The sequence below is a fragment of the Salmo trutta genome, unplaced genomic scaffold, assembly GCF_901001165.1.
Source record: "Salmo trutta unplaced genomic scaffold, fSalTru1.1, whole genome shotgun sequence".
In the NCBI taxonomy this organism is placed as follows: Eukaryota; Metazoa; Chordata; class Actinopteri; order Salmoniformes; family Salmonidae; genus Salmo; species Salmo trutta.
The window spans coordinates 4,199,725-4,212,643 of record NW_021822962.1 but is presented as its reverse complement, the minus strand read 5'-3'; the positions used below and the strand labels follow the sequence as shown (position 1 = coordinate 4,212,643).

Here is a 12,919-nt window from a genome sequence, read left to right as displayed (position 1 = left end):
TCGTACACGTCGATCCAGAGCATCCCACACATGCTCAATGGGTGGCATGTCTGACAAGTACGAGGCAATGGAAGGACTGGGACATTCATCCGTGAAGAGCACACTTATCCAGCATGCCAGTTGCCATCGAAGGTGAGCATTTGCCCGCTGAAGTCGGTTACGACACCAAACTGGTCAGGTCAAGACTCTGGTGAGGACAACGAGCACACAGATGAGCTTCCCTGAGAAATTCTTTGGTTGTGCAAACCCACAGTTTCATCAAGTAAAGAAGTTGGATGTGGAGGTCCTGGGCTGGCGTGGATGTACTGCAAATTCTCTAAAACTATGTATTTTATTTTTATTTCACCGTTATTTAACCCGGTAAGCAAGTTGAGAACAAGTTCTCATTTACAACTGTGACCTGGCCAAGATAAAGCAAAGCAGTGTGACACAGACAGCAACACAGAGTTACACATGGAGTAAACAAGCGTACAGTCAACAACACAATAGAAAAAAAAGGATATATACAGTGTGCAAATGGCATGAGGTAAGGCAATAAATAGGCCATAGTAGTGAAGTAATTGCAATTTAGCAAATTAACACTGGAGTGATAGATGAGCAGATTATGATGTGCAAGTAGAAATACTTGTGTGCAAAAGAGCAGAAAAGTAAATAAAAACAATATGGGATGAGGTAGGTAGATTGGGTGGGCTATTTACAGATGGGCTATGTACAGCTGCAGCGATGGGTTAGCTGCTCAGATAGCTGATGTTTAAAGTTAGTGAGGGAAATATAAGTCTCCAGCTTCAGCGATTTTTGCAATTAGTTCCAGTCATTGGCAGCAGAGAACTGGAAGGAAAGGCGGCCAAAGGAGGTGTTGGCTATGGGGACGACCAGTGAGATATACCTGCTGGAGCGCGTGCTACGGGTGGGTGTTGTTATCGTGACCAGTGAGCTGAGATAAGGCGGAGCTTTACCTAGCATAGACTTATAGATGACCTGGAGCCAGTGGGTCTGGCGACGAATATGTAGCGAGGGCCAGCCGACTAGAGCATATAGGTCGCAGTGGTGGGTGGTATAAGGGGCTTTGGTGACAAAACGGATGGCACTGGGATAGACTGCATCCAGTTTGCTGAGTAGAGTATTGGAAGCAATTTTGTAAATTACATCGCCAGGGTCGAGGATCGGTAGGATAGTCAGTTTTACGAGGGTATGTTTGGTCGCGTGAGTGAAGGAGGCTTTGTTACGTAATAGGAAGCCGATTCTAGATTTAATTTTAGATTGGAGATGTTTAATATGATTTTGGAAGGAGAGTTTACAGTCTAGCCAAACACCTAGGTATTTGTAGTTGTCCACATATTCTAAGTCAGAACCGTCCAGAGTAGTGATGCTAGTCGGGCGGGCGGGTGCGGGCAGCGAACGGTTGAAGAGCATGCATTTGGTTTTACTAGCGTTTAAGAGCAGTTGGAGGCCACGGAAGGAGTGTTGTATGGCATTGAAGCTCGTTTGGAGGTTAGTTAACACAGTGTTCAAAGAAGGGCCAGATGTATACAGAATGGTGTCGTCTGCGTAGAGGTGGATCAGGGAATCACCCGCAGCAAAAGCGACATCGTTGATATATACAGAGAAAAGAGTCAGCCCGAGAATTGAACCCTGTGGCACCCCCATAGAGATTGCCAGAGGTCCGGACAACAGGCCCTCCGATTTGACATACTGAACTCTGTCTGAGAAGTTGTTGGTGAACTAGGCGAGGCAGTCATTTGAGAAACCAAGGCTGTTGAGTCTGCCGATAAGAATACGGTGATTGACTGTCGAAAGCCTTGGCCAGGTAGGATGAATACGGCTGCACAGTAATGTCTCTTATCGATGGCGGTTATGATATCGTTTAGTACCTTGAGCGTGGCTGAGATGGACCCGAGACCAGCTCGGAAACCGGATTGCACAGCGGAGAAGGTACGGTGGGATTCGAAATGGTCAGTGATCTGTTTATTAACTTGGCTTTCGAAGACTTTAGAAAGGCAGGGCAGGATGGATATAGGTCTATAACAGTTTGAGTCTAGAGTGTCACCCCCTTTGAAGAGGGGGATGACCGCAGCAGCTTTCCAATCATTAGAGATCTCAGATGATACGAAAGAGAGGTTGAACAGACTGGCAATAGGGGTTGCAACAATGGTGGCGGATAATTTTAGAAAGAGAGGGTCCAGATTGTCTAGCCCAGCTGATTTGTACATGGCCAGGTTTTGCCGCTCTTTCATAACATCTGCTGTCTGGATTTGGGTGAAGGAGAAGCTGGGGAGGCTTGGGCAAGTAGCTGCGGGGGGTACGGCGCTGTTGGGGTAGCCAGGAGGAAAGCATGGCCAGCCGTAGAGAACTGCTTATTGAAATTCTCGATTATCGTGGATTTATCGGTGGTGACCGTGTTACCTAGCCTCAGTGCAGTGGGCAGCTGGGAGGAGGTGCTCTTGTTCTCCATGGACTTTACAGTGTCCCAAAACTTTTTAGAGTTAGAGCTACAGGATGAAAATTTCTGTTTGAAAAACCTAGTCTTTGCTTTCCTGATTGACTGCGTGTATTGGTTCCTGACTTCCCTGAAAAGTTGCATATCGCAGGGACTATTCGATGCTAGTGCAGTCCGCAACAGGATTTTTTTGTGTTGGTCGAGGGCAGTCAGGTCTGGAGTGAACAAAGGGCTAGATCTGTTCTTAGTTCTCCATTTTTTGAAAGGGGCATGCTTATTTAAGATGGTGAGGAAATTACTTTTAAAGAACGACCAGGCACCCTCGACTGACGTGATGAAGTCAATATCCTTCCAGGATACCCGGGCCTGGTCGATTAGAATGGCCTGCTCGCAGAAGTGTTTTAGGGAGTGTTTGACAGTGACGAGGGGTGGTTGTTTGACCACGGACCCATAGCGGATGCAGGCAATGAGGCAGTGATCGCTGAGATCTTCATTGAAAACAACAGAGGTGTATTTGGAGGGCAAGTTGATCAGGATAATATCTATGAGGGTGCCCATGTTTACGGATTTAGGGTTGTACCTGGTGGGTTCCTTGATAATTTGTGTGAGTTTGAGGGCATCTACCTTAGATTGTAGGACTGCCGGGGTGTTAAGCATATCCCAGTTTAGGTCACCTAACAGAACGAACTCTGAAGATAGATGGGGGGCAATCAATTCACATATGGTGTCCAGGGCACAGCTGGGAGCTGAGGGGGGTCTATAACAGGCGGCAACAGTGAGAGACTTATTTCTGGAGAGATTAATTTTAAAAATTAGAAGCTCGAACTGTTTGGGCATAGACCTGGAAAGTATGACAAAACATGCAGGCTATCTCTAGAGTAGTTTGCAACTCCTCCCCCTTTGGCAGTTCTATCTTGACGGAAAATGTTGTAGTTGGGTATGGAAATCTCAGAATTTTTGGTGGCCTTCCTTAGCCAGGATTCAGACACAGCAAGGACATCTGGGTTGGCGGAGTGTGCTAAAGCAGTGAGTAAAACAAACTTAGGGAGGAGGCTTCTGATGTTAACACGCATGAAACCAAGGCTTTTTCGGTTACAGAAGTCAACAAATGAGAGTGCCTGGGGACACGCAGGGCTTGGGTTAACCGAGGAACAGAGGAGGAGTAGGATGAAGGTACGGCTAAAGGCTATCAAAACTGGTTGCCTAGAGCGTTGGGGACAGAGAATAAAAGGAGCAGATTTCTGGGCGTGGTAGAATAGATTCAGGTCCTAATGTACAGACGGGTATGGTGGGGTGCGGGTACAGTGGAGGTAAACCCAGGCACTGAGTGATGATAAGAGAGATTGCATCTGGACGGGCTAGTTATGCTGGGTGAGGTCACCACGTGTGGGAGGTGGGACAAAGGAGGTATCTGAGGCATGTTGAGTGGGACTAGGGGCTCCGCAGTAAACAAAAACAATGATAACTATCCTAAACAATAGTATACAAGGCATATGGACATTTGAGAGAGACATAAGGCGAGGCATAAAGCAATCACAGGTGTTGATTGGGAGAGCTAGCTAAGACAACGGCGGCTTATGGTGGAGAAATTAACATTCAATTCTCTGGCAACAGCTCTGGTGGACATTCCTGCAGTCAGCATGCCAATTGCACGCTCCCCCAAAACTTGAGACATCGGTGGTATTGTGTTGTGTGTCAAAACTGCACATTTTAGAGTGGCCCCAGCACAAGGTGCACCTGTATAATGATCATACTGTTTAATATGCTTCTTGATATGCCACACCTGTCAGGTGGATGGATTATTTTGGCAAAGTAGAAATGCTCACTAACAGCTACGTAAACAAATTTGTGCACAAAATATGAGAAAAATAAGCTTTTTGTGCTAATGGAAAAAAATGTGGATATTTTATTTCAACTCATGAAACATGGGACCAACACTTTACATGTTGCATTTATATTGTTCTTCAGTGTATAATGCAAATGTTTGGCTTTGTCCTCAATGATGTTTTTTTGTTGTTGGCAGGGTCGTAAGTGTGGAGGGACATGGTAGTGCAGGTATGAGGTTTTAAAGGGATAGACCGGGGTCCGGTTTTCCAAAAGCATCTTAATGCTCAGTTCATCCATAGAACCTTCCTAGCAACATTGTTAAATCGCCGAGCTGTTTCCCCAAACCATCGTTAGTAAAGTTGCACTTGAAAACTCACCATTTTTTTCGTCTGCCTCAGTCTTTACAATTGAACAAGAACCTAGATGACCTAGATTTAAATGCATTCAGCTGATGTATTTCAATCATATTGAAATAAATGTCATGTTCTGTTTGTAGGCTACACTGTCTGTCATTTTTGCCTCAATATATTTAATGTGTAACAACGTGCGCAATGATGCGCCAAATGAATGAGTGCCTTACGGAATAAGCTGCCTCCAATTTTTGTAGCCATTAAGTTTTAATATCTCTAGCTGATCTATCGTCAGTATTGTAGAATAATTCTAATGTTAAGGTCAGATTTGAATGGAGAAAAGCTGATCACCCACTGGACAGAGATGTCAGTTAAAAGTCTAGTTTTGATTTGCATTTGGTTGAGTTGTCAACTAACCGTGAATTCAACGTGAAATCCACGACAAATGTCACCATGTCATTGGATTTAGGTTAAAAGTTGGATGAAAAAACCCACTAAATGCCCTTACGTTGATGACTTTTTGCAAATTCAATCAGTTTTCCACGTTGATTTAACTTCATCACATAGATGTTTGGGGTTGAAATGACATGAAAACAATGTTGATTCAGACAGATTTTGCCCAGGGGCCGAGAGCAGCGCTGCCTTTCTTTCAGTAGCAACACATTGCCCAACGTACTTAGCGAACGCTCTTTCTGCGTGGTGTTTTGGGAAACGCATGTTACATCTTCGGCTGTTGCAGGAAAGATACATGGTTAAAACACTTGTAAGACTAAATTCCAACGCTTTGGGGAAGCGGGGCCCTGGGTTATAGTTAGTATGAATGTTATGAAAGACTGAAGGAACGTAAAGGGAGATCATGTGACTGTCCTCATTAGCAGCATAAACAATGTAGCAGGTGTCATGTGGATGTATTCCTCGTGTCACCATTGACCTTTTTTGAGATTTTTTGTTGTTGATCTTTAACACTGTATTGTTGGAAAAGTAAGCATTTCACTGCCAATCTACAGCTGTTGTTTCCAAAGCATGTGACAAATAGGATTTGATTTGTGCTACTGTGTTTCTGTCTTTGGTGTTTTGAATGCTTCTCCCTGTGTTTAGGCTATGAGGGGACAGTTAAAGAAGAAGGAGAAGCAAGTGGATAAGCTCCTGGACTCAGCGGTGGCTGAACGGTTCTGTCGACTGGCTGAGAGAGTCGATTCTCTGAGAGGATTAAGGTACTGTGATGGTCTGAGTTGAAAATGGCGCCCTATATAGTGCACTCTGGTCGAAAGTAGTGCACTATGTGGTAATGAGGCGCCATTTTCTGACTTCCCCCCACACCTCTCGAATAGGAGGTATTTTATAATAGAATAACGAAAATTAAGTAACCAAATGTTTTATTATTATTATTATATTTTTTTTTTTTTACAATTCAACTTTTCACATTGAGTTACTCTTACTTTCTTTTGATTAGCATTATTGTGGTTTCATTTCTACTGGTCAGAGAGAGAAACCCAGGTAACACGGATAGTGACAGCCTTACGGAGTCTATCAATGTTGTCATAAACAACAGCATCTCTGCTCCGGTTGCCATGGAGAAGCTGGAGTCGGCATGGAGAGATTACAGCCTGGCTCAGGAGAAACTCAAGGCCTGTCAGACGGTCAGTCTGCATGCTACTGTTAAAGTCTGCGTACAAAATGGCACCCTATTCCCTATTTAGTGCACTACTTTTGACCAGGGCCCATAGTGGTTTGGTTGAAAGTAGTGTACTAAATCGGGAATAGGGTGTCATTTGGGACACAATGACACACATCTCATCAGATCAGAATACAGTTTCTCATCAGTGAAATGACCATGTTTTGGCATCCATTTTGCAGAAGGAGCAGCTTGGGGATCTGATAGACAACCGGAATAAGGTGCGAGGTGTTCTGGCTGCCACTGTAGAGTCCTTCCTTCAGGAGACTAAGTGTTTGCCAGTCAGACAACGCATGGACAAACTGAAGGTACTGAAAATGAAAACTATGATTCTGTCATCTGAATTTTTTTTTTTTTCATTCAACATTCCAAATATTTGAAGGGTTAGTTATTTCTAGATGACCTTACAGGATTGGGGTTATATCAAGGCTATCAACTGAACATGCTCTGATGCATCAACATCTAAGAATGTGGCCCAAATAGCACCCTATTCCCTAAATAGTGTACTATATAGGGTATTATTTGGGACGCGTGCTATAATCAAGCTGTTGTTACCCATGTGTCCGTGTTACAGGAGGTGAGCTCTTCCCTGACTGCTGTGTTTGGTCCAGCCTCTATGGAGGGTGATGTTGGAGAGCAGGCCTTTGAGCAGTACTACCAGTGGAGGACTCAGAGGAGTCGGCTCACCAGCTCTGTCAGAGATGGGACGGACAAGGCCCTCAAGGCCCTCTGTACCTGGTCGGAGAACGTTGGCAAGGTACAGAATGATCCAGTACCGCTTTGGTTTGGGTGAACTGAGGATGAAGAACCTTAAAAAAGAGAGTCTGTGTTTATTTCTCCCAAGCTTTTGTGTGTACTGTGAAGGGTGGGAATGGGAAACAGCTGTTCTCTTTACAAAAGTGATTGAAGATATGCCCACGGAAAGTAATTTGTAAAAATAATGTAAAACCTCTCCAGTGGTCTTCCTAGGTATGGAACTGTACACTTTGGGCCGGTTTCCCGGACACAGATTAAGCCTAGTCGTGGACTAAGAAACATGTTCAATCGAGTTTCTCCATTGAAAAGGTTTTTGAGTTAAGCATTGGGCTTGTCTGGGAAATCCTAATCCTCCAATGTCCCTTCAGTTTTTCTGCCTGTCAGCTAAGACAGTGGTGGGAGTGAATGACATAGTGGACGGAGTGAATGAGCTGCTGAAGCAGGCAGAGATCAACGTGGCCAAGGAGCTGGACTCTCCCCTGTCAGTCGGGGTGAGTTTGGTTGCATCCCAAATGGCACCCTATTCCCTTTTTTATAGTTCACTACTTTTGACCAGGGCCCATATTTCATCTGTCCACCCCTACATGTCAGTGAGTCTTATGGTGCTTTGAAGACAACTGGGAAACATGACGTCAGTGATCTTCAGGTCGGAAAGTTGGTGCTTTAGAAAGATGGCAGAGTTTCCTGACTTGGAATTCTGAGTTGGATGACCGTTCAAAACTACTAGCTGGTCCCCCCACCCCACCCCGAGCTCCCAGTTGTCCTAAACACACTGTGTTTAGGACAACTGGGAAACTGGGAAATCCCAGTTGTCCTAAACACACTGAAGTCGGAGAGTTCCCAGTTGTCCTAAACACACTGAAGTCGGAGAGTTCCCAGTTGTCCTAAACACACTGAAGTCGGAGATTTCCCAGTTGTCCTAAACACACTGAAGTCGGAGAGTTCCCAGTTGTCCTAAACACACTGAAGTCGGAGATTTCCCAGTTGTCCTAAACACACTGAAGTCGGAGAGTTCCCAGTTGTCCTAAACACACTGAAGTCGGAGAGTTCCCAGTTGTCCTAAACACACTGAAGTCGGAGAGTTCCCAGTTGTCCTGAACACACTGAAGTCAGAGATTTCCCAGTTGTCCTGAACACACTGAAGTCGGAGATTTCCCAGTTGTCCTGAACACACTGAAGTCGGAGATTTCCCAGTTGTCCTAAACACACTGAAGTCGGAGATTTCCCAGTTGTCCTGAACACACTGTAGTCAGAGAGTTCCCAGTTGTCCTGAACACACTGAAGTCGGAGAGTTCCCAGTTGTCCTGAACACACTGAAGTCGGAGAGTTCCCAGTTGTCCTAAACACACTGAAGTCGGAGATTTCCCAGTTGTCCTAAACACACTGAAGTCGGAGAGTTCCCAGTTATTTTCAACACGGCATTAGCTCATCGTGTTCTTTACTGTTTGTTTGTTGGTGTTGACTTATTTGTTTACTCAACAGGAGCAGAACAACCATGAGACCAAGGTAGTGTCCAACGCTTTCCACAAAGTCATGCAGCACATCCAGAGTGAACAGAGTCTGCTGAGTGACATTATGGAGAAATATCTGCTGAACACAAAGGTGAGAGAATTGTTTTAATGTTTAAAGTGTTTAATTACCAGATTTTCCAGAAATCAAGGTTGGAAGATTCCCAGAATTGTGAGGGAATATGCAGGAAATCCGGAATCATCCATCCAAGATTTCTGGAAAACCCAAAAGTTCCCTTAATGTTGCGACCCTAATCTGAGTAGATCTTGCTGTTTGTCTTTAACCATATAGCTTCTCTTTCTGCTGTGTCAGAACACTAGCAGACTGGAGCTCTTATTTCGCTCAAACTCATATTTTCTTATCAAGGATGTTCTATTCAGTTTGTGTTCTATTCAGTTTGTGTTCTATTCAGTTTGTGTTCTATTCAGTTTGTTGCATTCAGTTTGTGTTCTATTCAGTTTGTTGCATTCAGTTTGTGTTCTATTCAGTTTGTGTTCTATTCAGTTTGTGTTCTATTCAGTTTGTTGCATTCAGTTTGTGTTCTATTCAGTTTGTTGCATTCAGTTTGTGTTCTATTCAGTTTGTGTTCTATTCAGTTTAAGGGTGAGATGCTACAGTGGCAGAATGCTAGCCCGACTCCAGACTCTCTGTTCTCTGTGAAGAAACGTATCCGCAGCCTGAGGGCTCAGCTGAGGTGGAGACAGGTGGAGGAGGCCAGTCTGGAGGAGGTGAGAGACTAGGAAGTCTATTTAGTGCACTACTTTTGACCATGGCCCTCATAAATCAAGCTGCACTTGTACAGATAACTCATCCAAAGGGCTTTGACTTGTCAAACAGGGCAGAAAGCTAACACAATATGATGCCCCATTTCCTTATTAATTCAGCCATTTACTTAGATAACTAGCTAGTTAAACTTAAGGGTCACCCTAATGCAGAATTCTATGCTTTTCACTCAGGGGGAAAAAATATCAATCTCATATCTCATTGTAAACGCAGATCTAAAATGCTTCTTATTGTAATTTCTGTTCGGCATCAAACTAATTTCATTCTTCAGTTGCGCTTCTCCACTCGGATGAGAATTCAGGAATGGGCATTCTATCAGCAGACAGCGCTTTGACTGATGTGGAGCTACTGTTCTCCATCATTCTATCAGCAGACAGCACTCTGAGTGATGTGTAGCTACTGTTCTCCATCATTCTATCAGCAGACAGCGCTCTGACTGATGTGGAGCTACTGTTCTCCATCATTCTATCAGCAGACAGCGCTCTGACTGATGTGGAGCTACTGTTCTCCATCATTCTATCAGCAGACAGCTCTCTGACTGATGTGGAGCTACTGTTCTCCATCATTCTATCAGCAGACAGCTCTCTGACTGATGTGGAGCTACTGTTCTCCATCATTCTATCAGCAGACAGCACTCTGACTGATGTGGAGCTACTGTTCTCCATCATTCTATCAGCAGACAGCTCTCTGACTGATGTGGAGCTACTGTTCTCCATCATTCTATCAGCAGACAGCTCTCTGACTGATGTGGAGCTACTGTTCTCCATCATTCTATCAGCAGACAGCTCTCTGACTGATGTGGAGCTACTGTTCTCCATCATTCTATCAGCAGACAGCTCTCTGACTGATGTGGAGCTACTGTTCTCCATCATTCTATCAGCAGACAGCGCTCTGACTGATGTGGAGCTACTGTTCTCCATCATTCTATCAGCAGGCAGCGCTCTGACTGATGTGGAGCTACTGTTCTCCATCATTCTATCAGCAGACAGCTCTCTGACTGATGTGGAGCTACTGTTATCCATCATTCTATCAGCAGACAGCACTCTGACTGATGTGGAGCTACTGTTCTCCATCATTCTATCAGCAGACAGCGCTCTGACTGATGTGGAGCTACTGTTCTCCATCATTCTATCAGCAGACAGCTCTCTGACTGATGTGGAGCTACTGTTCTCTATCATTCTATCAGCAGACAGCTCTCTGACTGATGTGGAGCTACTGTTCTCCATCATTCTATCAGCAGACAGCTCTCTGACTGATGTGTAGCTACTGTTCTCCATCATTCTATCAGCAGACAGCTCTCTGACTGATGTGGAGCTACTGTTCTCCATCATTCTATCAGCAGACAGCTCTCTGACTGATGTGGAGCTACTGTTCTCCATCATTCTATCAGCAGACAGCTCTCTGACTGATGTGGAGCTACTGTTCTCCATCATTCTATCAGCAGGCAGCGCTCTGACTGATGTGGAGCTACTGTTCTCCATCATTCTATCAGCAGACAGCTCTCTGACTGATGTGTAGCTACTGTTCTCCATCATTCTATCAGCAGACAACGCTCTGACTGATGTGGAGCTACTGTTCTCCATCATTCTATCAGCAGACAGCTCTCTGACTGATGTGGAGCTACTGTTCTCCATCATTCTATCAGCAGACAGCTCTCTGACTGATGTGTAGCTACTGTTCTCCATCATTCTATCAGCAGACAGCACTCTGACTGATGTGGAGCTACTGTTCTCCATCATTCTATCAGCAGACAGCTCTCTGACTGATGTGGAGCTACTGTTCTCCATCATTCTATCAGCAGACAGCGCTCTGACTGACGTGGAGCTACTTTTCACCGGTACTTTTCTCAGTGTAGCCAGCCATTTTTCACCATTAAAATGCAAGATTAAAACAAAACATAAGGACATTTAGCTGGCTACATTCTTTCTATGATAAACATTAGAAATATAATGGCCATGCATCGTTGTTTGCAACAACAAAAAATACCTTGCTTTTCCATTGTAAGCTCATTTACTTGTGTGGCTGCCAGCCAAATAGTGTGGCACTTCTGTTGTAAATTAAGCTATTTTCTGCTGAATGTTGTAAATTAAGCTATTTTCTGCTGAATGTGTTGCACTAATGTATTTTCTGCTGAATGTGTTGCACTAATGTATTTTCTGCTGAATGTGTTGCATTAATGTATTTTCTGCTGAATGTGATACATTCATGTATTTTCTGCTGAATGTTGTAAATTAAGCTATTTTCTGCTGAATGTGTTGGATTAATGTATTTTCTGCTGAATGTGTTGCATTAATGTATTTTCTGCTGAATGTGTTGCACTAATGTATTTTCTGCTGAATGTGTTGCATTAATGTATTTTCTGCTGAATGTGTTGCACTAATGTATTTTCTGCTGAATGTGTTGCACTAATGTATTTTCTGCTGAATGTGTTGCACTAATGTATTTTCCGTGAAGGAAAACTATAGTTGCATGTCCCTGATCACTATTGAAGCGAAAACCAAAATGACTTTCAATATAAAACAATGACCCCTGTGAACACAAAGCTGGACTCACCTACTCCCGCTTTCTCCTGTTGTGCTATTTACAAACAAACAAACACGTGACTGTCTCAACTGTTCTGGGGAACTACGGTGAGCTTCATAATGTGACAGGTGAAATGATCAACGCGATCTGCTTTATCTCCTAACGTATTGCACAAGTTGACTGCAGGTATTTATCTAAGTAGCTACAAATATAAACATGTATTGAAACACTTCAACTTCCAGTAAATAACATCGTCCTATCACTAAAATATGTACAAAAGCACAGACTTTGACCAGACTGCTCTGGACTAATACTATGGCTAAACATGCTGTAGATGACCAAATAGTTTGAACGGTATTGAAAAACCAATCTGTGGCCATTTCCAAATACCCCGGTATACGGTATACCGGCCAAGCCTATAGGATGCTGCTTGGAACACAGTCCCAGAACAGCTGGTTTGTCTGCGGAGGACACCCAGCTCATGTGCTCAGTTTGTATAGTTATAATGGCTGAATGATTTCCTGTCAATGCAGTAGTGAGGAGAGTGGTAATATAGGAAAGGGAGGGTTATTAATGGTTTCTCCTGTCAGGCTGAAGATTTTGACCTAACAGAGATTCTGAAGAAGAAGGAAGAGATCGCTGAGACCAGAAACACTCTTTTCCAAGAAATCGGTCAAGAAAGAAAAGAATATGTACGTTACATGTTCCAACATCTTTCCATCATTCTAATTCTGTCATTTATGTTCTGTCATTCTAATCCTGTCATTTATGTTCTGTCATTCTAATTCTGTCATTCTAATCCTGTCATTTATGTTCTGTCATTCTAATCCTGTCATTTATGTTCTGTCATTCTAATTCTGTCATTTTATGTTCTGTCATTCTAATTCTGTCATTTATGTTCTGTCATTCTAATTCAGTCATTTATGTTCTGTCATTCTAATTCTGTCATTTATGTTCTGTCATTCTAATTCTGTCATTTATGTTCTGTCATTTATGTTCTGTCATTCTAATTCTGTCATTTATGTTCTGTCATTCTAATCCTGTCATTTATGTTCTGTC

At 43.5% G+C, this 12,919-nt stretch overlaps 1 protein-coding gene across 1 annotated transcript in view; it reads left to right on the top strand.

Moving 5' to 3' along the window:
* LOC115187702 (serine/threonine-protein kinase 31-like) overlaps positions 1-12,919 on the top strand; it is a 39,711-nt gene that overhangs the window by 16,299 nt on the left and 10,493 nt on the right. The window contains exons 4-11 of the mRNA XM_029746693.1: positions 5,713-5,828; positions 6,098-6,254; positions 6,472-6,597; positions 6,864-7,046; positions 7,414-7,536; positions 8,528-8,647; positions 9,151-9,282; positions 12,451-12,552. Of these exons, the coding sequence (XP_029602553.1) occupies positions 5,713-5,828; positions 6,098-6,254; positions 6,472-6,597; positions 6,864-7,046; positions 7,414-7,536; positions 8,528-8,647; positions 9,151-9,282; positions 12,451-12,552 (1,059 nt within the window). The remainder of the gene's footprint in view (positions 1-5,712; positions 5,829-6,097; positions 6,255-6,471; positions 6,598-6,863; positions 7,047-7,413; positions 7,537-8,527; positions 8,648-9,150; positions 9,283-12,450; positions 12,553-12,919) is intronic.